Source organism: Heloderma suspectum, chromosome 3, assembly GCF_057233095.1.
Source record: "Heloderma suspectum isolate Gila_16-S chromosome 3, 16-S_ref, whole genome shotgun sequence".
Lineage (NCBI taxonomy): Eukaryota > Metazoa > Chordata > Lepidosauria > Squamata > Helodermatidae > Heloderma > Heloderma suspectum.
Window position 1 is genome coordinate 97483667 of NC_139460.1, and position 27641 is coordinate 97511307.

Consider the following 27641-nt stretch of genomic DNA (forward strand, 5'->3'; position numbering starts at 1 on the left):
GTAATGCAAAGTATTTTGGGGTGGCCTGGTCTTGAATGGGCAATTCACACCCAACAGCTTTATAAAAGACCTCCTCCTGGTGGTGATGGGAACTGCTAGAACTGGTTTGTTGATATGGATCAAGACAGCTGCCAGCATTTTTGGCCACTCCGTGGGGGTGTGGCTATGGGGAGAGTCATGATGAGTGCCTGAACTTCCAAATTTACCACTATACCACTCTAGAGAAGACTGCGTGGCAGCTTTGCCTCCAACACCATGCTGCCAGCCTCCACCCACCAGCATCTGCCACCTGAGGAGGTGACTTTGCTCTGCCTAAAGGTGGGGCAAAACCCAAACATGTACATACAGCAACTTCACTCCAGAGACCAGTAATTTTATTCTGGGAGCAAATCAGATATAAAACAAGAATATCAATTCTTTTGGAATAATATTATTAGGAAAAAAAATGGTGGCTACACATGCACAGATGAGATAACAGTATTATATTAGATGTAAAGGATAAAATGGCGTACCAATTTGTCATGCTAGCATACAAGCATTCTTGCCTGCTGGTCCTGCCTGCGACACAGTTGTACTGTTCAAGCACTTTGAGAGGCTGCTGGTCGTACCAGCCTGGGAATTGGGTTGAAGACAGCACTGTTTATGCATGTTTCAATAAAAACTGGAGGCACAGCAGAACAGTTCCACCCCGCACCAGCTAAGCACAGTATGACGTTTAGCTGCCGTGGTGCAGACAATTGTCAGCACTTTGCCCATGAATGCAGATCTTTGTTATTGTTAAATAATTTCTATAGAACTGTTTCAGTGTATTATGGTGCTATACAATTCTAACTTCATTTATCTTCATCGTAACCCTGTGAGGTAGGTAAGTATTGGGACTGGGAAACTCTACTTCAAATCCCCGGCCAGCTGTAAAAATTTGCTAGGCAGCCTTGGGCAAGTTTCTCTGATATACTGTGCGGAGTGATTGGTGGCTAAGGGTGCAACCCTATGCTACTTTCCTGGAAGTAAGCCTCATTGAACACAGCAGGACTTACTTCTGAGTAAACATGTACAAGATTGCTCTGTAAATCACCACTGAGCAACTTGGAGGAAGAGGGAAATACAGAGGGTGGTAAACAGCTAAAGATAATGACTTGTTCAAAGCCCACCTAATGAGCTTTTGCAGCTAACTGGACTTTGAACCAGGTTCTCCCACGTTGTTGAAATCCAACTGCCAAATCCACTGTGCCACCCTGGCCTCTGCTTTTAGGATCTAACTTCATTTTAAAATAATAATTCTAGCAAATGATCTCTCTCTATTTCTTTTCTTTTTTTTCATTTTAAGGAGTAGCAGAAGGTTTGACTTGATGGAAATATTTATATAAAACAGCAGGTATTGATCCTAAGACATTGCTAACACTTACTTTCAATGAATTAACACTTGGTTAACTACCGCTAATAAATGCCATTTCCATTGTACCTCTCCGCCAGATCTTTCTCAGCACTGTACAAGGCAGAAACACAATTAATCAAGGCAATCAAATACAACAGCAACAAAGCAAACCTAAAAACAAAATCTTTAGGGTGCCTTTTGGAAAGAGATGATAGCTACAACACTTTGAAGGACAATTTGGCAGGGTTGTGCCAAATGCCTGAATTAAGCAACTATGTTCTTTTTGCACATTGTGCTCTGGATTCAGAAGCCCCCAGTTCCAATCCAGACAATCTGGATGACATTGTATCATATGTAACACAGAGAAACTTGGCATGGGAGGGGGGGAGTCCAGTCTGTATAATGTTTTAATGCACAGCCTAACCCATGATGCTCTGATCTATGTAGCCACTTTTCCGTTGATCTGTTTCGCTCCTTGCATGAAATAAAGAGTTCCTTGGGTCGGCTGCTTTGTCATCACATTGTCTTTTGTTTCATGACTTGGGGGAGGCTCCCTGGGACGACATTTATGAACCCCCCCACTCTAAAGTCAATGCCCACTGAAGTGTATTGTCCAGAAAGGAGGCCCTCTGTAATAAACGACCAGCATTCCAATTATCTTTGCACTTTCTGAACAATCAAACCAGCATTGCAACAGCAACATGCTTCCTGTCATGAAAAGCAGAAGGGCAATTGGAGGACCTACATTCGTGCAAAATTGCTGGGTTGCATAAATCTACAACCAACTGTTCAGACATATTGCTAGGCATAAACCTGACTCAGAACTCCCCCTTCAACAGTAAAATGAGCCACAAAGGTCTTGAAGGGAGTGATCACTGGCTTTATGTAGTACCTCCTTGACATCAGATACCTGCTCTAGGCATTGGAAGAAACACTTTGGTGGGCATTTCCATTGTGGGAGTCATTTGCCTTGTAAGCGGCCCCCTGTGCATCATTTTCAGTATCCTCTGGGGATTTCAAGTCTGCCTTTTCCACAGAGGTGCTAGACGTAAGAGGTTTGCAGATGTAGCAAAATAACTTGAAACACAGCACCAATCCTTCTGAAATATTGGATGAAAAGAGCTTTTTGCATGGGTGGCAAAACTGGTAGAACACAAGCATAAAAAGGACAGCTATGCAATAGCCAATCAGCAGCTGCAAGAACAGCATTGGGGCACATACATATGTGTAGACATCGGTCTTGTATAGATACCACATCAGCAAGAGAAAAGCATTCTCCAGGAACCTCAGGATGTAATACGACGCCAGTCGGCACCAGTTTTGGGATTTGTCAATTAAATCAGAATCATTAAGCTTGAGCTGCACAGCTGACCAGCAAAACATATTGATACCAGCATACAGAAAGGTGAGAAGGCATAAGACAATGGTGGTGCCCACTTTGCTCAAAGCCTTCTCTATATTTTCTGGCAAAGTACACTTGCTTTGCCAGAAGAGAATCCATGGGTGAAAGAAAAAAGCAAAGAAATTCACAAGCACCACAGGAAGGGTCCAGATTTGAAGGACTGAACTGAAGAGGACAAGGACGATCACCCTTGTTGCAATCTCAAAGCTTCTCCAGAGGAAGATGCAGAGGTAGGCAGCAGGTTTCACACTGACATCATAATCATCATACTTGATCTTAATGGCCAGGATGTTGCAGCGCAGCGCTCCATAGACAATGGACAGGAGAGAAAGGGCCATGAAGATACCTGAGAAAAGAGAATGCAATCAGAGCTGTCTGAAGGCGGCACTGTCCAGAGAGCATCAAATGGCAAGAACATGCGTTAATTGGAAATGACTCAAGTAGCACTACACGGAGGCAGCTTATGTTATCTTCTAAAGTTCCATCCTAGAACATTTTTTCCAGCTGCCTAAATGGTTTTACCGGGAAATGCTGACAAATGGGCCCGAAGGCCAGATGTGGCTTGCAGAGGGCTCTCCTTGGTCCTCCCCCTCCTGCAACCACAGCAGACAGGTTTTTTAAAACCTTACATTGTAGCCAATGGGAGGCTATTTTCTAGCCTAATTGCAGTGCAGAGGTTGCAACTGATGAGGGAAGGGTTAACCATCCCCTCTTTGATCCCCTTCATGGATCACTGCCCCTTCATGGATCACTGCCTTGTTGTGGCGAAGGGGCTTGCGTAACTCAGTGAAGCCATAAGCTATGCTTTGCAGGGCCACCCAAGACAGACAGGTCATGGCGGAGAGTTCTGACAAAATGCGGTCCACTGGAGAAGGAAATGGCAACCCACTCCAGTATTCTTGCCAAGAAAACCCCATGGAACGTATCACAAGGCTCAAAGATATGACGCTGGAAGATGAGCCCCTCAGGTCGGAAGGTGTCCAATATACTACTGGGGAAGGGCAGAGGGAATTTCCAAGTAGCACCAGAAAGAGTGAAGCGGCTGGGCCAAAGCCGAAAGGACACTCAGCTGTGGATGTGTCTGGTGGTGAAAAGAAAATCCCTTAGAAGAAATGGAGTAGCACTCATAGTCAACAAAATGGTGGGAAAAGCAGTACTGGGGTACAATCTCAAAAACGACAGAATGATCTCAGTACGAATCCAAGGCAAACCATTCAACATCACAGTAATTCAAGTCTATGCCCCAACCACTGATGCTGAAGAAGCTGAGGTTGATCGGTTCTATGAAGACCTACAACACCTTCTAGAACTAACACCCAAAAAAGATGTCCTCTTCATCATAGGGGATTGGAATGCTAAAGTAGGAAGTCAAGAAATAACTGGGAAAACAGGCAAGCATGGCCTTGGTGTACAAAATGAAGCAGGACAAAGGCTAATAGAGTTTTGCCAAGAGAACACGCTGATCATAGCAAACACTCTTTTCCAACAGCACAAGAGGCGACTCTACACATGGACATCACCAGATGGTCAATATCGAAATCAGATGGATTATGTACTTTGCAGCCAAAGATGGAGAAGCTCTATACCGTCAGTAAAAACAAGACCTGGAGCTGACTGTGGCTCAGATCATGAGCTTCTTATTGCAAAATTTTGGCTTAAATTGAAGAATGTAGGGAAAACCACTAAACCATTCAGGTATGACCTAAATCATATCCCTGATGAACATACAGTGGAGGTGAGGAATAGATTTCAGGGATTAGACCTCATACACAGAGTGCCTGAGGAACTATGGAGAGGTCTGTAACATTGTTCAGGAGGCAGCAACGAAATCCATCTCAAAGAAAAAGAAATGCAAGAAAGCAAAGTGGCTGTCTGAGGAGGCTTTACAAGTAGCTGAGGAAAGAAGGGAAGCGAAAACCAAGGGAGAAAGGGGAAGATATAGCCAACTGAATGCAGATTTCCAGAGAATAGCAAGGAGAGACAAGAAGGCCTTCTTAAATGAACAATGCAAAGAAATCGAGGAAAACAACAGAATGGGAAAGACTAGAGATCTCTTCAAGAAAATTGGAGATCTCAAGGGAACGTTTTGTGCAAAGACGGGCATGATAAAGGACAAAGAAGGCAGGGACCTAACAGAAGCAGATGAGATTAAGAAGAGGTGGCAAGAATACACAGAAGAACTATACAGGAAAGATCTGAATGTCCCTGATAGCCATGATAGTGCGGTCACTGAACTTGAGCTGGACATCCTAGAGAGTGAAGTCAAGTGGGCCTTAGGAAGCATTACTAACAACAAAGCTAGCGGAGATGACAGTATTCCAGCTGAGCTATTTAAGATCCTAAAAGATGATGCTGTTAAAGTGCTGCACTCAATATGCCAACACATCTGGAACACTCAACAATGGCCACAAGACTGGAAAAGGTCAGTTTACATTCCAGTTCCAAAGAATGGCAATGCCAAAGAGTGTTCAAACTACCGCACAATTGCGCTCATTTCACATGCCAGCAAGGTGATGCTCAAAATCCTACAAGCTAGGCTTCAGCAGTATGTGAACCGAGAACTACTGGAAGTATAAGCTGGGTTTCGAAGAGGCAGAGGAACTAGAGATCAAATTGCCAACATTTGCTGGATCATGGAGAAAGCAAGAGAATTCCAGAAAAACGTCTATTTCTGCTTCATTGACTATGCTAAAGCCTTTGATTGTGTGGATCACAACAAACTGTGGCAAATTCTTAAAGAGATGGGAGTACCAGACCACTTTACCCGTCTCCTGAGAAACCTGTACGACGGCCAAGAAGCAACAGTAAGAACTGCACATGGAACAACCGATTGGTTCAAAATTGGGAAAGGAGTACGACAAGGCTGTATATTGTCGCCCCGCTTATTTAACTTATATGCAGAGTACATCATGAGAAATGCCGAGTTGGATGAATCACAGGTCGGAATTAAGATTGCCGGGAGAATTATCAACAACCTCAGATACGCAGACGATACCACCCTAATGGCAGAAAGTGAAGAGGATCTAAAGAGCCTCTTGTTGAGGGTGAAAGTGAAGAGTGCAAAAGCTGGTTTGAAACTCAACATCAAAAAAACGAAGATCATGGCATCTGGCCCCATCACTTCCTGGCATATAGAAGAGGAAGAAATGGAAGCAGTGACAGATTTTATTTTCTTGGGCTCCAAGATCACCGCAGACGGTGACTGTAGCCATGAAATCAAAAGACGCTTGCTCCTTGGGAGGAAAGCTATGGCAAACCTAGACAGCATAGTAAGAAGCAGAGACATCACCTTGCTGACAAAGGTTCGTATAATCAAAGCTATGGTTTTCCCAGTAGCAACGTATGGCTGCGAGAGCTGGACTATAAGGAAGGCTGAGCGCCAAAGAATCGATGCTTTCGAACTGTGGTGCTGGAGAAGACTCTTACGAGTCCCCTGGACTGCAAGGAGGTCAAATCAGTCAATCCTAAAGGAAATCAACCCTGAGTGCTCATTGGAAGGACAGATACTGAAGCTGAAGCTCCAATATTTTGGCCACCTAATGCGAAGAGAAAAGTCACTGGAAAAGACCCTGATGCTGGGAAAGACTGAAGGCAAAAGGAGAAGGGGACAGCAGAGGATGAGATGGCTAGATAGCATCACCGATGCAATGAATATGGACTTGAGCACACTCCAGGAGAGAGCGCAGGACAGGAAGGCCTGGCGTGCTAAGGTCCATGGGGTCACAAAGAGTCGGACACGACTGAACGACTGAACAACAACAACAACAACAACAACAACTTTGCACTGTAATCCTATGCAGGCTCATGTATAGGGCTAAAATGTGGAGGAGGATGTGGGCGTTCACCCCTGCTCCGCATCCTCACATGCCCAGTACCCAGTTAGGCCTTTATGCGTTGAGCATGAAGGCCTGAAGTGAGCTTCCATACAGCTGAACACGCTTACAGCATTCCCGCGATCGGAAACCCTGATAAGGCAGGCTTTGTGATCGCGGGAACTCTGTGTGTTCAGCTGGACTTGCTTGCAAAGCCCTCTTCAGACCTTTGTGCTCAGCAAGCAAAGTTCTAACTTGGAACTGGGTGCATCAGAACACTAGGCTTATGTATGTGCTCACATCCCCTGCCACACTTTAGCCCTACACCTACACGCAAGCAAGCAAATGTCTGCATAGGGCTTCTGAATCTCCCCCAAATCATCACCTGCATCAGTTAAACTTGAAAAGGTCTCCCATGGGCTCTAGTGGGAGAGATCTTTCAAGTCTAATTGATGTGGTGGGGAAATATCTCTGTGTGTGTATGTGTGTGTGTGTGTGTGTGTGTGTGTGAGAGAGAGAGAGAGAGAGAGAGAAAGAAAGAAAGAAAGAAAGAAAGAAAGAAAGAAAGAAAGAAAGTGGGTAGATGTGTGTGAATGGGGTGGTACTGGACGTGTTTTTGGCGCTATCCACCCACATTTGTCTTTAGCCCTTCCCACTGCTGGCTGCTGCCCCAGAAATTTACCCATAAGGGAATGTGGCTCTTGAAGTGAAAAGGGTTCCCCAGCCATTTTAATTACAAGCATTTTGAATCAACCGATATGCAGGTGATGCGATGAATATGATACAGCACTCCAAAACAAAACAAATGACCACCAGTGGCACATCCAGTTTATAAATTTATAGATTTAAAAATCTAAAATTTATAGATTTAAAAATTTACACACACACACATTTTAAAATGTGAAAAGTTTCGGTATAAAACAATTCCTCAACAATGCTGCTGAATCAAAACAAAAGGCAGTAAAACTGGCTGAGGCTAATGGTTACAGGTTACCAGTTTCTGCTGTTAGGAGTGTGAGGTATACCAGAGGACTGCCTGTTTTGAAAATTCCATTTGTGACTGTCATATTTGTATGGGAAGCCCCCAAGATCCTTGATCCTTGTTGTTTGTACTGCTCCAATAACACTAAAACAACATCTTGTGAAGTTTCAGCTGTATGACAACTAATGCTGGATACGGGAATGCCCTATCTGTATGGACGTTAAGGGGGAGCGTACAGTTAAGGGTGCTATTTCTAAAATGGAATGCTTCTAATGTAACTTCTTTTACATTGGTGAAACTGGAAGACCTCTTCTAAAAAGATATAAGGAGCACTTGACTGATATTCAGCATAATGAAACACATGCTAGACCTTGGTCCCTTCATATGAGGGAGAAACATGCTGGCAAAGCAACTTTTGTTAAGATCTCTGTGCTAGCAGTTAAACGGCGCCTGCAAAGGAGAAAGGTTAAGGAGGCAAAATTTACTGATAAACTGAAAGCTGATATCAGTGTAAAGGATAACATGAACCAAGCCATGATGTTTATTAATTCAGCCTGATCAGCTACTGAATACAGGTGCAGATTGTTAATCCATGGTCCCTCACTGAGGTTTGGCCTGTTCCTGATTGGTTCTGGCTCAGCTTATAAGTGGTATTGTAGCATACTCTTATTTGTGACTGAAGCTGGTGTTTTATACCGAAACATTTCACATTTTAAAATCGGTTTTTACATCTGTAAATGTATAAACTGGATATGCTACTGGTGGTCATTTGTTTTGTTTAATAAAATCTGTTTTTACGTCTGTAAATGTATAAACTGGATATGCTACAGGTGGTCATTTGCTTTGTTTAATAAGCATTTCACTATTCCCAAGTCAATACTGTAGTTTTATCATTAAACTAAAATATAAAGATAACTACTCATTAAGTCTGAGGTTGAGCAGGCACTGAACCAGGACTTTCTGGGATGCTTCCCATCTTATGTTTGCCAAACAGAAGATGACTGCCATAAGTCAGTTCCATATCTCCAGGCAAAAATGTTTTATTTCAGTGAGCAATAACATGGCAGCTGACTCAAGCTACAAGTGACAGTTGCATGATACTTTCTCCCAGTATGCTACTTTGTTATACATAACAGCACCAGATGTGCTGCAATGGAGCATGGGGAGAACAGTGGAGGGGGGCTGCTTCACTCTTTCCCTCCCAGCCATTTGAGAAAGGGTTAAGCAGCCCCTTCCCGCCCTCATATTCCTGCCAGTCCTCACACTCGGGACTGCAGTCTGTCAGTCTGCTTTGCATTAAAAAGGCAAACCATGCAAGGAAAGAATCCTGCAACAGTGTAGTCTAAGCCTCACAGATCTGCAAAATAGCCACAGTCTGGAAGCTGCTTTGCAAGTTCACTGGCCGTCTGCAAGATGGCTGTGTGCACTGACCTATTCTGGCAAGATATTTGCTGACCTGGAAGTCAGCCACAGCTGAAAACCTAACGCAAGAGAGATCCTTTGCTCCTGTGGATTTCTACATGCTACACATTTTGCTGTCTTTATTTGCCTTAGCCAAAACAACTGTGTCCTTCTCCTGAAGGGCCGCAACAGAAGAAATGAAAGAAGTGCAGAATCTCGTTTTATTTGTGCCAAAGAATAAATGCTAATAATCTCAAATCCCTCGATTTGGGAGGATTGATTCTCAAATCAGTGTGGTTGTGAATTCAGTCGTCAATTAGTTCCGTCAGTAAATGCAGTTGAGAGGTGCATGCAGAGGTCCACATGGCCATTCTTTCCTATAGAAAGAATCTGCAGGAGCAATGAGAATCCCAGCGCTTCCACAGAATATTTCCATAGACAGGAGAAAATGGGAAGCCCCTGTATGTATGGCAGCCTTTCCCAGCCAGGCACCTTCCAGACGTATGTTAATGTACTGTAATTTAAACCAATACTGGACTTGTTCCAACCCACTTCTTTCACTGATAGCTTGTCAGAGATCATTTGTTACTTTCCCATAGCTCTTTCAGGGGAAGATGATTTTAAAAGATGGCTTCCATTGCTACACAAATTATGCACTGAAAGAGAAAAAGAGATGCAAGTAACTGAGTGAACAATTTGGTTGGCCAGCTAATAGGGCTTGCGTTATGAGTGGTGGGGACTTGGAAACAGCTCCACCACATTGCCGTTAGGTTGACCACCAGAATGGGCAAACATTTTGACTTGAGAACCACGTCTGGATATGAAAATTGTACGGTAAGCTGTAAATGCTTAAGAAACAAACAAACAAAGCTGAAATAAACTGGAAATAAACTTGAAACCATACTTATTGTTATAGCTACACCATCATAATGATGCATTACAATAATGCAAAGGTGCAGAACCTCTTTCAGACCAGGGGCCGAATTCCATTTTGGAGAAGCTCTCAGGGGCTGCATTCCAGTGATGGGTGGGGCCAAAGGCAAAAGGGGCAGGGCAAAAGCACCAAAAACACCAGCAGATTTTAGCTGACAGCTCTTACTGCTAAGGTAACTAAGTCTTAGGAGAGGGATCTCAACTTTTAGAATGGGGAAAAAACTGCACAAACACTGGTTAGGGGAAACTGAGTGGAGCCAGGGGAAGGGGTGGAGGTCTCATGGAGAACCCTGGAGAGCTGGACTGGGACCTAAGTGGGCCGGATTTAGTCCTGGGGCTGAGGTTCTGCGCCCCTGCAATAATGCAACCAAATGTACTATTTATTTATTTAAAACTTTTATATACTGTCATTATTCCTATTAGGATTCCAGGGCAGCATACAACAATTTGCATCTCTATATGCACAACAGTACTAAAACAAAGATAAAATCAGTAAACCAATTACAATTTGCAACAAGTTAAAATGATTGGGTAAATAAAAAGAGGTCTGCCTGGCACCAATAAGATTGCAATGTAGGCACCAGGCAAAGCTCTTTAGGGAAGGTATTCCATAACTGCGATCCTCTCCTTCATTGTAGAATAGCATCCTTCTGACAAAGGAGGCACCTGGAAAACAGCCTCAGCAGAAAACATGAATGCACGTGCAGACTGATATGGGAAGAGCCGCTCCTTCTGGCATTTAGGTCCCAAGCTGTTAGGACTTTAACAGTAACAACCAGCACCTTGAATTGGGTCTGGAAGTGAACAGGCAGTTGATGAGGTTCTTTTAGGATCAGCATGCTGTACATACACCTTGCCCTACCAGTCAAGTTGGGGGGGGGGGCAAAATCTGTATCTATTCCAAGTCATCTTCAAGAGCAGCCCCACATATAATGCAGTAATCCAAGGGCAACCCCACGTATAATGGGATGCAGTAACGTATTACCATATGGCCAGGCTATCTCTGTCGAGAAACTGACACAGCTGGTGAACCAGCTCAAACTGGTGAAAGGTCCTTCTTCTTCATGCAGCGGGGGAGGGGGGAGAGGAAGCATACTGGTGACCTAGTGAGAACTTTGCCCCTCCGCCCATCACCAGCCTGAGGATTGAGTGGATTAACTTGTAAAGTTCCCTCTGTCCTGACATTCCCTCCAAAACGCAAACAAGGAGGGGAGGGTTTTTTACAGCTCTTGATCTGTCCTCCTCCCAACTATCTGCCCCCTCAGTCAGGGGAGAGAGGCTGGCTCCCAGCCTCTCTCCCCCTTGATGTGTGACCCAGGAAGTCACAGAGGCGCATCCCAGCCGTGCTGCACCTTGCATGGCATCCAGGTCCTGTCCCGAGGCTGATGGAGTCTGTTGCACCTTGACCACAGAGCTGCAGTTGGCCTTAATGAATGACAGGTGCTCTGGCACCGATGCCAGCTTGAGTTAGCAATCTAGCTCAACAGCCTTACAGTGGGCAGTTGGAGGCACCATCACACTGCTCGCCAAAGCCAGCTAAGTCAAAGGTTGGATGAAAAGCTCCCACAGATGTGGTCTGTAGTTTGTAGCTTGCCCAGCCCTGTAGAAGGTAGAGCTCCAATACCCTTAATAGCTGTCCAGTAGACAGAATCTTGGCACGGGCCACTTTTTCCATCTCTGCAGCACTGTGACATGACAAGCTACATGGCCTAAAGTTCACAACTGTTAAAGGGATTAGGACCTTCCCTGTCCTCTACTGAGCTGTTGAAAGGAATTCTGAATTTTGACATGACATGCTAAAATCATCTTCTTTTGACTCAGTGCCAGCAATAACTTCATACCATCAGCTACACCATGTGCACCAGTTTGCTAAATACTGGTAATTAACTCCATACATGAGACTGAAAGGATATAACAGATGAGAATGATAAGAGAACACACAGTTCTCAAACCTACCTAATTTTAGGCTTCTAAGCCCAGAAAAAGCAAAAGTCCTGAGCCTTAAAAATAACAATTCATTTCATTCACACACACACATATATATATAGCTGTAAATATGAAGCGTTTCTATAATGATGAACAGTAAGATCAGAAGAATGAAATACAGACTGTGGTTCTCTGATCAAAGACAAAGAGCGGGTGCGGGTGGTGTATAAATGTTCATTTCATATACAGAATGAACTGGGGGGGGGGAATGAAAGGTTGCCAGATACCTCAGAATTTCTGGAACTGTCCCAGAAATGCCTAGAAAAAGTGGTTTTGTCCATGAGCATAAACATGCCAGATTCTTATCAAGCCCCAATTCTTAGCCTTGAGTTTGTTCTTAGGAGCCAAATAGAAATACCCTGTTTTAACAGGCACTGAGCACATTCAGCTCCTCTGGGAACTGCAGATGGTCAATGGCTTTTGCAAATCAGGACAACACGGGTAGCACTGCTCTCTCCTTTCCAGTCACAGGAGGGCCGCTGTGTTCAATCGGCAGTTTATGGACTCTCTGCAGAGAACTGGGATCAGATTATAACCTGTTTCTTTAAGCTCTGGTGCCAGGCCAGCATTTCCCCATGCCTACTGAGGTGCCATGTGAGGGCCTCTCTCAGGCCAGGGATGCATGAAGGGCAAGCAACAAGTGGCATTCTCTGGGGTGGGCAAAGGAAACTATATATTGTTATCTATATGCTAATGCTACTGATCTCAAGTCTTCGAGTACCCGTGCTTACGCAGTCAAATCCGAACCACTCACGTACAAGAGGGACGTACCAGCAGACTCAGGGTAACCCTAAGCTTTGCAGAAGTATCTTCAGGGGGGGGAAATCCCTGAAAAAACCAACCCAGTGAGGATTGAGTGTACTTAATGCCCATGGAATGCTGACTGACTGATGGTTGAGAAGAAAAACAACTGAACTCTGGGTGGGAGAGAGAATGGAATACAGTACCCTGGACACGGAGGAGGGAGGAAGAAAGAGAGAGACAGATATAAAAAGGGTAAATAGAGCTATCTCATTGCCTGGATAGGTCATTTCCTGGTTCACCCAGAGCTATTTTTCAAAGTCCCCACAGATGCAAGTGAGAGCTGCCCATAGAAGTGAATGGAAAAATAAAAGATTCCAATGCAGCTGGGACTGGGCACCAGTTTATCCACTCCCACCCTACAAAAAATCCTTGAACAGCCCAATAGGGACTGAGCATGCTTGGTGGGCACAGAATGCTGACTGTTGGGCGAGGGAAACAGAAAACTGGGAGGGGAGGTGAAACAGAACGGAGCAGCTGGAACTGAGCAGAAGAACTTCACACAGCAACATTTTCTTGCAGAGCCCCCATTTGTGTATACTAATTGCGACCTCAATTCTCCGAGTGCCATTCCTTATATAGCCAAAATGGCACCAGCCACATACAGGAGGAAGGTATCAGCAGGCTTAGAGGAGCCCCAAGATTTGCAGAAATGCAAAAAGACTTTAAGGAAAATAATCTGGGGGACACACCCCAAAAATAGCTCAATGGAAACTAAGCATGCTCAACAGCTATGGAACGGTGACTCTGTTGGGGTGAGGAAGTACAAACTGGATGGGGCAGAGAATGGAACTGACTATCCTGAACAGGAGCATTCTACCCTGCAAGAGTTTATTTCAGGTCCCATTTGCTGTTCTGTACCCAAGGAAGGGCAAAGTAAGATCTCCCACATGCAAGTACAGGAACCCTGTCTATGGGGCAGAAGGTTGACGTTTGTGCTGAAACAGCTGAAGCCAGTTTACAGGATTAAGCTGTTATATTTCTTAGGATGATGATGAATGAGTTAAGAGCTAGGGCACTAATCATCCCAACTCACAGATAGTGAGCACGGACTTTCCCAAAGGCAGGTAGGCTTTCCATTCCACCTCCCTGGTCCACCCATTCATTTTTCACTTAAAATGTTTTTATTACACTCATAGCCCACTTTTCTTCTATGACAAGATGTAGAGACGGTATACTTAAGATTCCCAAATCCCAAGCACGGACTGGATCCAAAACTGCTTCACCTCTGCTAGCTGCAATATCATGACCATGACTTAAGACCTAAACACACATCCCCCACACCCCAACCCACTGTGTTCAGATTGCGTACGAAAAGATTACATATTTATTTACTTATTTGATTTGTATCCCATCTTTTTACCAAGAAAAATGGCACTCAAGGCAGCTTACAATCATAAATAAAACTTGACTAAAATAATAATGAAACCAAGTATCAAAATACAATACAAACACAGCAGCAACAGTATGTATTCGTTTATTATATACTACTACTCAAATATGAATGACTCAGGAGGTAGCTTAAAAGTATAAGACCAACAACATTGCAATTTTTCATGCTAGGGAATCCTTAAATATGTCACCTGTCAACAAACCAGCAAATAATCTAGTCATTTCATCTTGGTTTCTGAAATAAAAGTGCTTTGGCCAAGCTGGTTACCTACACATTACATGGCAGCTGAGAACCACTTTGCATGTTACTTGGAAGTCCCCCACAGTGGATGTATGAGTGACGCATGGTTCTGCTTTCTGAGCCTCTAAGTCAAGGGTGGGCAACTTCTGGCCCTCCAGACATTTTGGCCTACAATTCCCATCATCCCTCACCACTGGCTATGCTGGCTAGAGCTGATGGGAATTGTAGGCCCAAACATCTCCCACCCCAGCTCTAACTAACATGTGAAGGCAGAATTTGCACATCTCCCCCACCACTACCGCCAGCAGGATATGTGAATTTCAAATCTAGTGGAACTCATGCGTGTGCACTCTCACCTAACACACATGATTTGTGCACATTTGTAATCGGCGAACATGACACAGCAAAGGGCTGGAAGTGCCCGATCTCATCTGATCTCGGAAGCTAAGCAGGGTTAGCCCTGGTTAGTACTTGGATGGGAGACTGCCTGGGAATCAGGCTTCCTGCACTGAGCAGGGGGTTCGACTCGACCGTCTTGTAGGCCCCTTCCAACCCTATGATTCTATGATTTTGTCACAGGACAGATACACAAGTTCCAACTTTAGATTTACAACAGAACAGAAGAGCAGTGCATGAGTCACCTGCACATCCACTTTATGTACTTCAACCATTACATGCAAATCCACTTACACTGTCCTGGAAAAATGTACGGTCGCCACTGTGCTTCCATTTATTTCAATTTAGTACTTACCAGCCACTTGTCTGTGGCCTTCACTAAGTTTGGTTCATTAACCCCTTGAAAGGTCATGCTCACTGACATATTGCAGGCTCTTTCAGTGTACCCATGAGATTTTTTTTATCTTTTTTATTTTTAAATCAATGAATCTCTGGACATGAGTTTGAAAGTGCTAGGGTTAATTCAGAACCGCCGAGTAACCTGCTAGTAGGATTTCCCGCACCTAGATTTTGTAGCCCTGGATATCTTCAAGCAGTTCCACTGAATTAATTTTCACATAGTATGACAAGAAGCTGTCCATAATCCCCCGAGTAGTATAACCGAAACTACTGAGTCTTACCTGACTATTTTATGTGCATTTGTGCTGAGAAATATATTGCTGCCTTTGCTTGCTTACAACAGGAGCATTTTTAGCAGCTCCTCATCAAACATCACTGCAAGAGAATATTTTAAGCATTATCCCATACAGAACAATCATGATGATGTCACCTCCTCTTACGGCAGGAATGGGGAACGTCCAGTCTACGGAGCCTTCATGGATTCCTCCAGAGGGTGGAGCTCAGCCTCAAGCATCGCCCTCAGGAAGAATTCCCACTGATCTCCAATCCGTGATCGGAAGTAACAGCAGGAGACTTGGGTGGCGGGAGGCCCAGCCGGTGCTGCGGCTTCACCGGCATGACACCTTCCCCCATTGGGGAGGATGTCACATGGCTGCAGCTGGAGCACAGCCAGGGTGGCTTCGCTGGGTGCAAACTTTCCCCCAATAGGGGAAGCACTATGTGCAGCGAAGCTGGGTCCCAGACGATGAGCCGACTGGATCATCCACCCGTGCATCATCCAGGAAGCAAATGACATCAGGGGTGTGGCCACACCCACATCATTCAGCCTGCAGAGGACTGGAGGGGGCCATCTGCCCCCCCTTATTTAGTTGCTTACCCCTGCTTTACAGGAAGGTTGGAATTTGCTATGGGATGGAAAAAAGCAAATCCATTTCATGAGTAAATGGGGTGGGGTGGGGTGGGGTGGGGGAATTAAAACGATCCTGTATCTGTCAGAACTCGCTCCCAGCCCTGCTTCCTTACATTTGCCCTAGGAAGCTCATTAAGCCAATCAAATTCAGCTGCACCCTTACTCTGCTGGGCCCCACTTCTCAGCAGCCCCACAGGGTGTGTGTGTTTGTGACTAGGAAGAGTCTCTTGCCTCGAACTGTTCCTTGTCCCTCCTTTGCTAACTTCAGACTTGGATACTCTCATGAATTTTGCATTACTGTCTGTGCCTTTTGATGATTTGCTCTCGATCAGCATTCTCAATGACACCAGATGTAGCTATACTGAGTTGCCAATCTGTTCATCTCTGGTCCTGAACCAAGATGGGGCTGTATTCCTCTCTGGAGGCAAGGAGGAGAGAAGATACTGATCCTACAAAGAAGCATCAGGGCCAAACCTGTGCCTGACACTATTTGAGAGGATATGATGTTGCTGAAATGCCACCTGACCTAATAACCAGGGCAGGTACATAGGTACCCAAGGCTGGCCAAGTTATTTTGGCACCTGAGACAGAAACCCCCCAAGCACCTCTCCCTGAGAGTAAAAATTCAGTAATTATAAATTAAATAACAATTTGCTACCTTTTCATGGCATCCAAAATCAGCTGCCTGAGACAGCGGTCTCACTCTCTCTAATGGTAGGGCCGGCCCTGCTAATAACCTGGTATACATTCAAGAAACACCTAATTTGGAGCCTTCAGGGTTAAGCATCACTGGTATAGGTTATGCTATTACATTCAAGATTTTCAGAATGGTATTCTTTCCCCCGCATATACGTACGTGGCTCTCCTCATACATTTGAATGCATTCATATAGGTTGTGGAAGAACCCTGCCACCACAATGCTGTTCTTCACCTCCTTGTGCGTTCTTAGAAGCCTGCTAACATCCAGAAAGGGCTAAGATTTCCTATTAGTATGCGCCCCACAATTAACCTCCAACCACCCGGGATTAGGGATGCAGGTAGGACCTGGCCTCCAGATGGGCTTAAGCTTCAGTGCTCCTACTTTTAGAAATCAAGCATCAGGAAAACTGTATATGCTTATAATGTGTAGAATAGTTATCACCTTCTTATAACCAGTTGTATAAGACTTAGCAACAACAACAAAAACCCTGTTGCTTAACAATTTCTCCAGCATCTGCATCTGGTTTCCTTATAATCCAGTAAGGGAGAAGATTTAGCTATTATTTGCCTATGATCCCATCTCAAAACACTCAGCCAGATAGGAATGGTAAAAATAAACGTACTTCTAGCTGCTGTGATCTCCTGCTGCAGGACACATATGTACAGCTGAAGTGTCAGTTGCGGTGCAGAGCCTAGGAAAGCTTGGATCACTGATGCCCGGCTAAATGCAGATCGGTGGGTGAAGAGCTTGCCCTCTGCCTGGCCCACTTCCTTCTCAACCTCTTCCGAATGTCCATCTTTTGGCATCTGTCTCTTCTTGGTGATGCTGACATAAGGCTCCTCCACTCTGCCTGCATTAAAGTAAATACAAAAGACTTCCACGCACCTGGAGGGAAATAAGCAAGAGAAGCTGTCACACAAATCAAATTCTGCTGAAATCTCATAATGGCTTTAAATGGTGTCTTTGATTAGATAGCCGTTAATCTCTCTAAGGCGTGATTCAACACTCACTGGCTGGGGATCCCCTATGTATAGTGCGGGGCCAGGTATGTGCATGTGTCCAATTCATATTTTCTTCTCTCCCTTTTTTTGTAGAAGGACCACATTCACCAGATTATGTTCTACTGCTCATCATTTATCTCATATGTGCACAGTAGGGGGCATGCATGTTTACTCCCCCACTGCCTGCTGGGGCTGATGGGAGCTGGAGTCCAACATCCACAGGTTGGATGGATGAAGGCCACAGGTTCTTCATCCTGATGAAAGAGGAGCTTTAGGAGCCTGAAATCAGGAGTGGCTGTGAAAACAGCTGTCTAAGCCTTTTACATCTGGCAGATTTTCCACTTAAAAATGTTTCTCCAGCTGCTTTTCCACCCACAGGGAGAAAGATACATCTTTTTTGTTAGTCTGTGGGGGCTTACATCATTATAAATGGCTTCGTCTTCAGGACTCATCATTGTTTTTGCAGAAACAGACTAACACGGCTACTCCTCTAGAACTCTTTTCCACTGTGAGTGGGAAAGCAGCTATGATGTGGTTGGGGCAATTTGGCCATTATTATCCCCATGCTGCAGACAGAGGAGGAACAGGCTGAGCTGAGACAGAGTAGCTTGACTAAGGCCACCAAATGAGTTCATGCCAGATCTGAACTGAGGACTGACCTCCTCACAGAATCTAGAGCATTTGGAAGCTGCTATCAAAGGTCTCAAGCCAAGCGCAACCATTTTTAGCTGCCTGTTTTGGGGATTCTTAGCTCGTCCCACCACCCCTTGCTCCTTTGATTCCTTCCTTTCCTCGCCCTAACCTCTGCCCCTGCTGATGCCACTGCCTTTCCTTTTCACACACCCATGTACTAAGTGCAGGGGTGGGCAACTTGTGGCCCTCCAGATATTGTTGGACTGCAGTTCCCATCATCCCTCAACATTGCCTATGCTGGCTAGGGCTGATGGGAGTTTTAGGTCAAAGCATCTGGAGGGCCACAAGTTGCCCACCTCTGTGTTAGAGAGTTGGTATACTAGCCAAGCCATGTTCCTCTTTGGTAACCCATACATGTGTCTGTGTGTGTTGGGGATAACATCTGTAAAAATACAGGGTTGGATCCAGATTTAGTCATACTTAGCATAGACCCATTAAAATCAATAGAACTTAAGGAAGTCATGACTAACTTAACTCCTGCAGATTTCAATGGGACTCTGAATCTGGATCCAACCTATGGCCTGTAATTTTTGTCCTGAATGGTTGTTTGAGCTATTTCCCCCCACGTTAGAAATAGCTTTCCCCTACTCTGCTGAGAAACAGTGCATAAATCTGCTGTGTGCCTGCCACACATCTGGTAAAGGTTCCTTCAGCCCCACATTCATAGTTACATATGGACACTTGTGAGTTCATGTGTGGGTGGGAACGAGGATGGACAGCAACAAGGGGGCCAGCTGAAACTCTCTGGGGCGAGTGTGCTATATTCTTGGTGCCATAATGGAAAAGGCCTTTTCCTTCATCCCCAACTGAACTTCCCTCAGAAGGAGGCCCTCAGAAGCCCATCAAAGTTCTCAAGGGGGCTTATACAGGAGGGGGTAATGCCTGGAATTCCCTCATCTAGGACTGTTTAGGGCAGGGGTGGGCAACTTGTGGCCCTCCAGATGTTTTGGCCTACAACTCCCATCAGCCCTAGCCAGAATAGGCAGTGATGAGGGATCATGGTAGTTGTAGGCCAAGATATCAGGAGGGCCACAAATTGCTCATCCCTGGTTTGGGGCTAATGCAATGCAAACACCTTGAATTGATCCTAGTAACAAATTGGCAGTCAGCAAAGTTTAAATAAATCTGGCCATTCTTCCAGCCTTCGCTATCAATCTGGCAGCAGTATTACTGCAGTTTTACTAGGGATGGCAGAGAATTCCGCCACGGATCTCGGTGAGGCCGAATGCCAGTGCATTTGGCCCCCTGAACTCCGTGGCAGAACGGCCTGCCACCCCCCCTGCCCCCCCACGGATCCCCCCCGGGACGAGACTTACCTGGGGCGGATCTTTCAGGCGGTGGCAGCTGCCGCCGCCGCCGCCATTTCCAGTGGTAAAAAAAAAAAGATGTGATAGGCTACGTAAAGATTTACATAGCCTATCATGGCTAGGTTTAAAAAAAACCAAAAAACGACGTGATGGGCTACGTAAATCTTTACATAGCCTATCACATCTGATTTAAAAAAAACAAAAACACACATATGCAAATGGCGGTGGCTACAGCCACTGCCATTTGCATTCCTTATTTTGGCCAGTCTTAGTCTACGTAAATATTTACGTAGACTATGGGTGAAAATAAGGGGGAATGGAAATAGTGTCCACTACGCTATTTGCGTTCCCCTTATTTTCGCCGACTTAGTCTACATAAATATTTACGTAGACTAAGATGGGCCAAAATAAGGAACGCAAATGGCAGTGGCTGCAGCCGCCGCCATTTGCGTATGCGTGTTTTTTGTTTTAAATCAGACGTGATAGGCTACGTAAAGATTTACGTAGCCTATCATGACTGACTACAGGGACGCAAACGGTGGCGGCTATGGCCGCCGCCATTTGCGTCCCTGCTAGCCAGCGGCTGGATGTCCGGCTGCTGGCAGAGCCAGCCGGCGGCTGCGCGGAATCCCCGCGGAGCGGAGCTGGCCAGCAAGGATTCTGGGGGGAGGGACGGAGCGCCTCCCCCCCCCAGCAGAACCCAGCAGAGCCAGGTAAGGCCACTTTCGTACATCCCTAAGTTTTACTGGAACTTACTGCGGTATTACTGGAACTTACTGCAGTTTCCAGACTCTGATGGAACCAGCTTCAATACTAAAAAGAAGGGCGTCGTTATAGAAAGGCTCACCTGGGCATGGTCCCCAGATCTTTTTGAGCTGTGCCCTGGATCTTTTGAACTGTCATATTTGCCATTTTTTACATTTTCCCATTGACTTGCATTGGAAAACAGAAAGGAAGGTAACTTTTTTATATAAGATAAATACATGACATTTGGAGACCTGGTGACCCCCGTGGAGCTGATTGAACCTGCCCATTTTCAAGAAGTTAGGTCCAGTGGCTTTTGTGCTAGTCACAGGTAAAATTTGCTCTTTTCAAGAAAATCTGTCAAATCAAAGAGCTATATTTTTTGTGTGCTTCCACATAAGTGCATAGAGTTTGGGGACCTGGCAGCCCCTATATAGATGACTGAATCTGCCAAATTTCACACAGTTAGGCCTGGTGGCTTTTGTTCTAGCCACAGGTAAAATTTCCTTTTTCAAGAAAATGTGTCAAAGCAAAGAGCTATAATTTTTTTTGTTCTTCCACATACATGCATGGAATTTGGGGATCTGGCAGCCCTCATGGAGCTTATTGAACCTGCCAAATTTCAGGCAGTTAGATCTAGTGGCTTTTGTTCTAGCCACAGGTAAAATTTTATTTTTTCTAGAAAATGTGTTAAAGCAAGGAGCTATACTTTTTTTGTTCTTCCACATAAGCACATGGAATTTGGGGATCTGGCAGCTCCCATGGAGCTGACTGAACCTGCCCATTTTCAAGCAGTTAGGTGCAGTGGCTTTTATGCTAGTCACAGGTAAAATTTGCTATTTTCAAGAAAATCTGTCAAAGCAAAGAACTATATTTTTGTGTGTGCTTCCAAATACATGCATGGAATTTGGGCACCTGGCAGCCCCTGTGGAGCTGACTGAACCTGCCAAATTTCAGACAGTTAGGTCCAGTGGCTTTTGTGCTAGCCATGCATAAAGTTTCCTGTTCTCAAAGATTGAAACAAAAAGTAAAAACTGCCAAGCTACACAGGGGATTAGAAATCCTAATCAGAAGGTATTTAAGGTGACCATTAGGAGGTCACTATCCCTAATCTCTGGTATAGGTTTTTTTGAGGTGCAGAAAACCTCTCTCCCCCTACTTTTCTGCTCTTACATGCGCACTGTTGGGAGCTTGCTTGCAATGAAATTTTTAAGGAGAAGGAAGGGAAGAAAGAGCTTTATGTGAGATACTGGTATTCCACACAGCATCAGATTTTACTGCCCCAAAGTGGAACCTTTGGCTTCTGCAGAAGTTTAGTAGCTTCAGCACAGCAAAGGATCCACAAACTTCTTTCTCCCCCTCCACTTTAATTTCTCCTAAATAGCTGTAGGACTCAAATTATTTCAAAAGGAGAGTTAGGACTATGTGACCTCATGAACTGCTAAGGCTTTTAAACAGGTTCTACAGTTTAAAAAAAGCTAGAAAAAGCCCTCAGCCACCTCACCTCATAAAGTTCATTTAAGTACATGCAATCCTTACAAACCTGCCACAACCTCCTAAATTCCTCTGAGGTACTATCTCTCTGAAAGGAGCCACTTGGCTTAGGGAATTCTCTCTACCCCCCCCCACCCCCCTGCATTTCCAGTCACCATTCTTCTTTTCTTCTTCCCTCCCCTCCCCTATCCTGTTCTTCCTTTCTCTTCTTTATTCCACCCAGAGCATATCTTGAGGAATTCTTAAAAAGAATTCTCTTTGGTGGGCAAGAGAAGTTCTGAACTGTATTTGACTTTATACAAACAGACAAAAGGGTTGGTTTTTCTCCTTCTCCTCACTCAAGTCTTTGAGAAAAGTGGGTTCACATGGTTGCAGAGAAACAAATCTGGGGCTGTTTTGTCAGTTGCCATTATCCAGCAATAGGAAGGGCTGTAGCTCAGTGGCAGAGCACATGCTTGGCATGCAGACGGTCCCAGGTTCAATCCCCAGCATCTCCAGGTAGGGCTACGAAAGACTCCTGCCTGAAACCCTGGGGAGCCGCTGCTGCCAGTCAGTGTCAACAATTCTGTGCTAGATGGACCCAGGGTCTGACTCAGTATAAGGCAGCTTCCTATGTTCCTATGAACAGAAAGCTTTAATAAAAATAGGAGTTTTTGGTTTGTCTTTAAAGTGGCAGGGAGATAAATACTGCTCATTTATACAATCCTGTATGCCTACTCAGAAGCTCCTTTACATTTAATGAGGCTTACCTTCAGGAAAGTGTGCACAGGATTCCATCACAAGTTACTTTTGCAGGGACGTTTGCACTTTGATGTTCTGGATGTTTACTCAGAAATAAGTCCTGAGTTGTGAGCAACTGGTATTGCAAGCTTATTACAGTGACAACCCAATTCCATCTAATGAATTGACTACCCTTTCAGCTCAGTCCTATGCATGTTTTGTCATTTGTGGGTTTGGTTTTTGTTTTTTGTTTTGCATGAACTCTAGCTTCAGTAGTGAGGGAAAGGCACTTACTACATGCTCAGCGTTTCTCCATAACTTAGCCCTAGTTTTGAAAACAGACTCATTGGCTGAACATCTGTTTTGATGAAGAGTTGCTGGAAGATGGTAGGATGAGGAGGGATGGTTGCAAGGAGGGGAAGAGAATTGGTAGGGGGGAATGTAAGTGCTCAGTGGTGAAAGAAAAACATTCTGCACATGCTCAGAGGCACTCTATATTTAAGAACATAAGAAGAGCCATGCTGCATCAGACCAAGTTCCATCTAGTCCAGCATTCTGTTCACACAGTGGCCAATGAGATGCCCATGGGAAACTCACAAGTAGAACATGAGTGCAATAGCACCTTTCCACCCATGTTCCCCTGCTGCTAATATTGGTGAAATGTAAATAAATTCTAGTCATTCTAAATTTGCATGTATGTATATCCTTCAGAAACTTTGCAGGTTTCTTCCCTGGGAGACACCTCTAATGACCTATGCATTTTCATACAAATTTACCCAAAAAACTATTGGGGAAGAAGTGAAGGGAAAGCAAATTACTCCCTCCCCCAAACTGGAGAACTCCCGTTCCACATGAACTGCTGCACTTATCCTTCTGAAACTTTGCTGGTTTCTTACTTAGGGACAACTCTAGGCTGTCTGTAATTTTCAGAACAATGGTCCACAAGGAAAATAAGGAGATTAGTATGTCCTCTTTTGGAAACCTCAAAATGTCAAGGCCACCCTTGCACAAAAACCCCTGTGGCTATCATTCTGAAATTTGGAGACATGATCTCCTCTGATGGGGCAATGAATCCTGAAATGTGTATCCAATTCTTCCAAGTAATAAAAATTGTATTGGCAGTTCCCTTTAAAAGAAAATCAAAATATAAACCCTGCACCTATTTTTCTGACATTGGGTGGGTGTAATCCCCTTGTAGGGGGCTACTATGCCTGAAATTATCATCCAGTTCTGACCAAGAGAAAAAAGTTAGTTTTTTAAAAAATTTCCCATGGTAGTCAAGAGGAAGCATAAAGACTCATTTTTCCAAACCTTGACTCAGGCTTGGTGCTGAGCTGAAATTGTCCGACTACAAATTGGCCTGAGCAGAAGCAGGATGTTTTCCAAAATGATGAATCGGGGTCGAGTTAAAGTGGGGTGGGGGGTCAGTGCACACTTCTTATGTACGTATGTATGTAATCTATACACACATGCAAGCACACTGCATGCACATGCACATACCACACACACACACACACACACACACATATTAGAGGTGCACTTAGACTTGGATATATTATAAAGATAGATTGTTGTTGTTGTTGTTCAGTCGTTCAGTCGTGTCCGACTCTTCGTGACCCCATGGACCATAGCACGCCAGGCCTTCCTGTCCTGCGCTCTCTCCCGGATGCAACTTTGTGTTATGGGCCTGTGTCTTGGATCTTTTAAGAACCTAGCAATGTCCCTGATAGAAATATTTAGAACCCTCATTTTAACAATTAGATTCCATTCACTAAACAACATTTGGAAACTTTTCTCCCCTTAAAGTTGCCTGAAAACCTGCTGGACTTTTGTTTAAATTGCCATCTGTTTGATAAGACGCTGCAGCCTATTTACCTCAAAGTTCTAAAACATATATTAGCCTTGAAAGTGAGGAATTGCAGGCCTGCCTTTGATAATATTGCCTCTGGAATGATGAAGTATCTGGGTGGATATTTTGAAAAATAAAAATCAAAGAGATTCCTACAGCATCAGCATTATCATGATAACAAAAATAACAAGGTGCCTCAGTTTGCTTCGCAGCAGCTTCAAGATTCAAACATAACAGAAAGAAGCATTTTAAAACAAGCGTGTGCAATTCTGTGTGGCCCAAAAGAAACTCACAGCACAATCCTATAAACGTATGTTTCCTCAGAAGTAAGTCCTATTGAGATCAATGAGGGTTATTCCCAGGTAAATGGGTACAAAGGACCACAGCTTCAGTTCTCTCTCACGCGCACTTTAAAATTCAATCTTGTTTATTGGTTCAGATATTTTGGTATAACCCCAAAGGGGAAGAATAAAAGAGGTGTGCATATATATTATTTTCTCAATATCAGCTCTCACTACTTCTTTCCTTATTCATGCCTTATAGACAAGCCTTACAGCAGATGTGAGGAACGTGTGACCCTCCAGATGTTGTTGGACTGCAACTCCCATCAGCCCTAGTCAGCACAGCCAATGGTGAGGGGTGATAGGAGATGCAGTCCAACAACATCTGGAGGGTCACATGTTCCTTGTCCCTATTTTACAGAAACTCATCCTACTGATGGTGGTGGCAGGCATCCTCCTTTGCCAGGGCTACAGCTCACATGCAGAGCTGCAACGGTGCAGACATTCCACATCACAGATTCAGAGGATGTTCATAGCACAGATCTATTAGCATACAGGGCCACATGCAAAGAAGAAAAGAAAAAGGATTTCCAGGCATCCAAAAGGAGAACACGCCCTGATGGATACAGCGAAGGGAACGGCTACCCTCCCTCCCGCCCGCCCTCATCCTCTAATTCGCCATTCATCGAAGGGATCAGGTGGAAAGGGACTCCTGTCCATGGGAAGCTGCCTTCTGCTGAGTCAGACCCTTGCTCCATCTAGCCCAGTATTGCTGACACTGACTGGCAGCGGCTCCCCAGGGTTTGCGGCAGGAGTCTTTCCAGCCCCAGGCGGAGACGCGGCCGGGGATCGAACCTGGGGCCTTCGGCGCGCCAAGCAGGCGCTCTGCCGCCGAGCCGCGGACCCGCCGGTCCCGGCGTCCCGCGAGCTCCGCGTTCTGCGGCGCGCCCCGTGGGGCGGCGCCCTCCGGCGCAAGGGCGGCCCCTGGGGAGAGAAGGGCGCGCGCCTGCCGCCCCGACAGGCCCGCGCCGGCTCCGGCGCCCCCGCCCCGCCCCGACCCACCTGACCAGGGGCCCCAGCTGCAGGATGTGCAGCAGCAGCACGAGCGGCCTGTCCCTGCTGAGGTCGCGGTGGACGAAGACGAGGCTGAACTGGACCAGGGCGCACGGCACGAGCGCGAAGGCCAGCGTCAGCGCCTGCCAGATGCGGTCCCCGGCCGAGCGGTAGGTGCTGCTCAGGCACAGGGCGGTCGCCGTCTCGGCCGCGAAGAGGAACAGCGAGACGAGGACGGAGCCCGGGAACTTCATCGCCGCCCCGCGGCGGGCCGCCAGCCGGCGGCTGCTCCGCGCGCTGCGGGGCGGGGGCGGCCGCCCGGGTACCGAGAGCCGCCGCTGCCGCCGAGGCCCGGCAGACGCCCATCGCCCTCCGCGCCGGAGCGCCGCTTGCCCGGGCGGGGAGGACCCCGCGGCGCCTGCGAGGGGTGCCGCTAGGGGGCAGGCGTGGAGAGCTGCGGCGCCGGCCGCCCGCCCGCCCGCCCAGTTGCGCGAGGCGCTGCGGCGCGCCCCTCTTCTCGCCGTCTTCGCGAGGGGTTCTGCTTTCTTCCCGCGCGGGGGCTGCGTGGGGTGGCTGCCGGAAAGCCGCTACAGCTGACTGAGGCCGCCTTGCACCCTCCCAGCCCCAGATGCTCGGGGACGGGCTGGCTGCTTGGTTGCGGACAGGTACTCGGACGCAACGCTGCTCTGTCCATGGGCAGAGGTACGCTCTTTCAGAAGACTCCTCATATTCCAGGATGTGAGCCTAGCTCAAGTGAAGCCCAGGTGTACCCCATCTTCGTCTGTGCTGGCGAAAGGACAAACGTGTTATCTGTTGTGGCACTTTGATCTGGCCGCTAGCATCGCGCCCCTCCCCCGCCTCAAGGCCCTGTGCATCATAGGTAGACAGGCAGACATCCAACACGTGCTTCCCTGGTGGTCAAAGTCTGCACCTGTTGAATTTTTGCATGTCACACAGCTACCCTAAGAGCTTTGCCAGAAAAAAGAAAAAAAAAAAAAAGCTGGCATCCCCACTTATCACAATAAACCACTGAGTGAGAGTGCATACATTCCTTTTTCATCACTGTCTGATTCTGTAACATTAAGCAGTGGTTTGCACGTGTGAAATCACCATCACAAACCAAACACAGAAAAATGTTCGTATATCAGCTTGACAGGGTTTTTTTGAAGCGTTATAATGGAGGCAGTTCACGTTCGGAATAAAGTTAATGAATTATGTGTATGGGGTGGTTGGTTTGTTTTTAATGTACAAGAATCATTCAAACATTCTGACTACCCCTCTTCAGTCCAGAAAGCAGCATTCCAGGAAGGACTGTACCATGTGCTATTTTCCCTAAGTAGATCTGGGCCAGTGAAGCCCAAGCATCTGAATGGATGCATTTCTGTGTACTGAGCCTTTGTAGAATGATCTTATTCTGCATTTAATAAATAGATCAAACATCTCCAAGTAAGGGGGAAAAACCTCTAAGGAATCTGAAGATAACATTTTCCAACGTACTTCTAAAATCAAGGCATTCTCAGGTTCAGCTTTCTCATAGAACATACAGTGCAGTTGTGCTACATCTCTGTGGGCTACTCCATACTCAGGTGTGGATGCCCCTTTCACTAGTGGTCCTAGATCTTTGTCACCAAAAAGGCCTGCTTCACACATGCAAACAGTGTTGTGATTGATGGCTGCTTGAAAAGCAAATGTCACTCACTCCACGTGGCATGACATTCATAAGAAGTAACTCACACTGCTATTCTCACACTTGTCGCTACCATCAGACT

General features: G+C 45.7%; 1 protein-coding gene across 1 annotated transcript; it reads right to left on the reverse strand.

Annotated features, from left to right (window-relative positions):
* Window positions 1-360: 360 nt before the first annotated feature.
* Window positions 361-26271, reverse strand: XK (X-linked Kx blood group antigen, Kell and VPS13A binding protein). The gene is made up of 3 exons (XM_084843964.1): window positions 25882-26271; window positions 17353-17615; window positions 361-3123 (listed from the first exon to the last, which is right to left on the reverse strand). Exons 1-3 carry the CDS (start codon window positions 26124-26126, stop codon window positions 2291-2293), a joined length of 1341 nt encoding a protein of 446 aa, XP_084700090.1. The 5' UTR covers window positions 26127-26271; the 3' UTR covers window positions 361-2290.
* Between the last annotated feature and the right edge of the window lie 1370 nt (window positions 26272-27641).

Excerpts from the sequence above, each read along its gene's own strand:
- XK (XM_084843964.1), bottom strand. The coding sequence starts at position 26,126 with ATGAAGTTCCCGGGCTCCGTCCTCGTCTCGCTGTTCCTCTTCGCGGCC. Across the intron at positions 17,616-25,881 it reads CAGCTGGGGCCCCTGGTCAG|GTGCGTGGAAGTCTTTTGTA; the intron begins GTGGGTCGGGGC and ends ATTTCCCTCCAG. Across the intron at positions 3,124-17,352 it reads GGAGATCACAGCAGCTAGAA|GTATCTTCATGGCCCTTTCT; the intron begins GTACGTTTATTT and ends CTCTTTTCTCAG.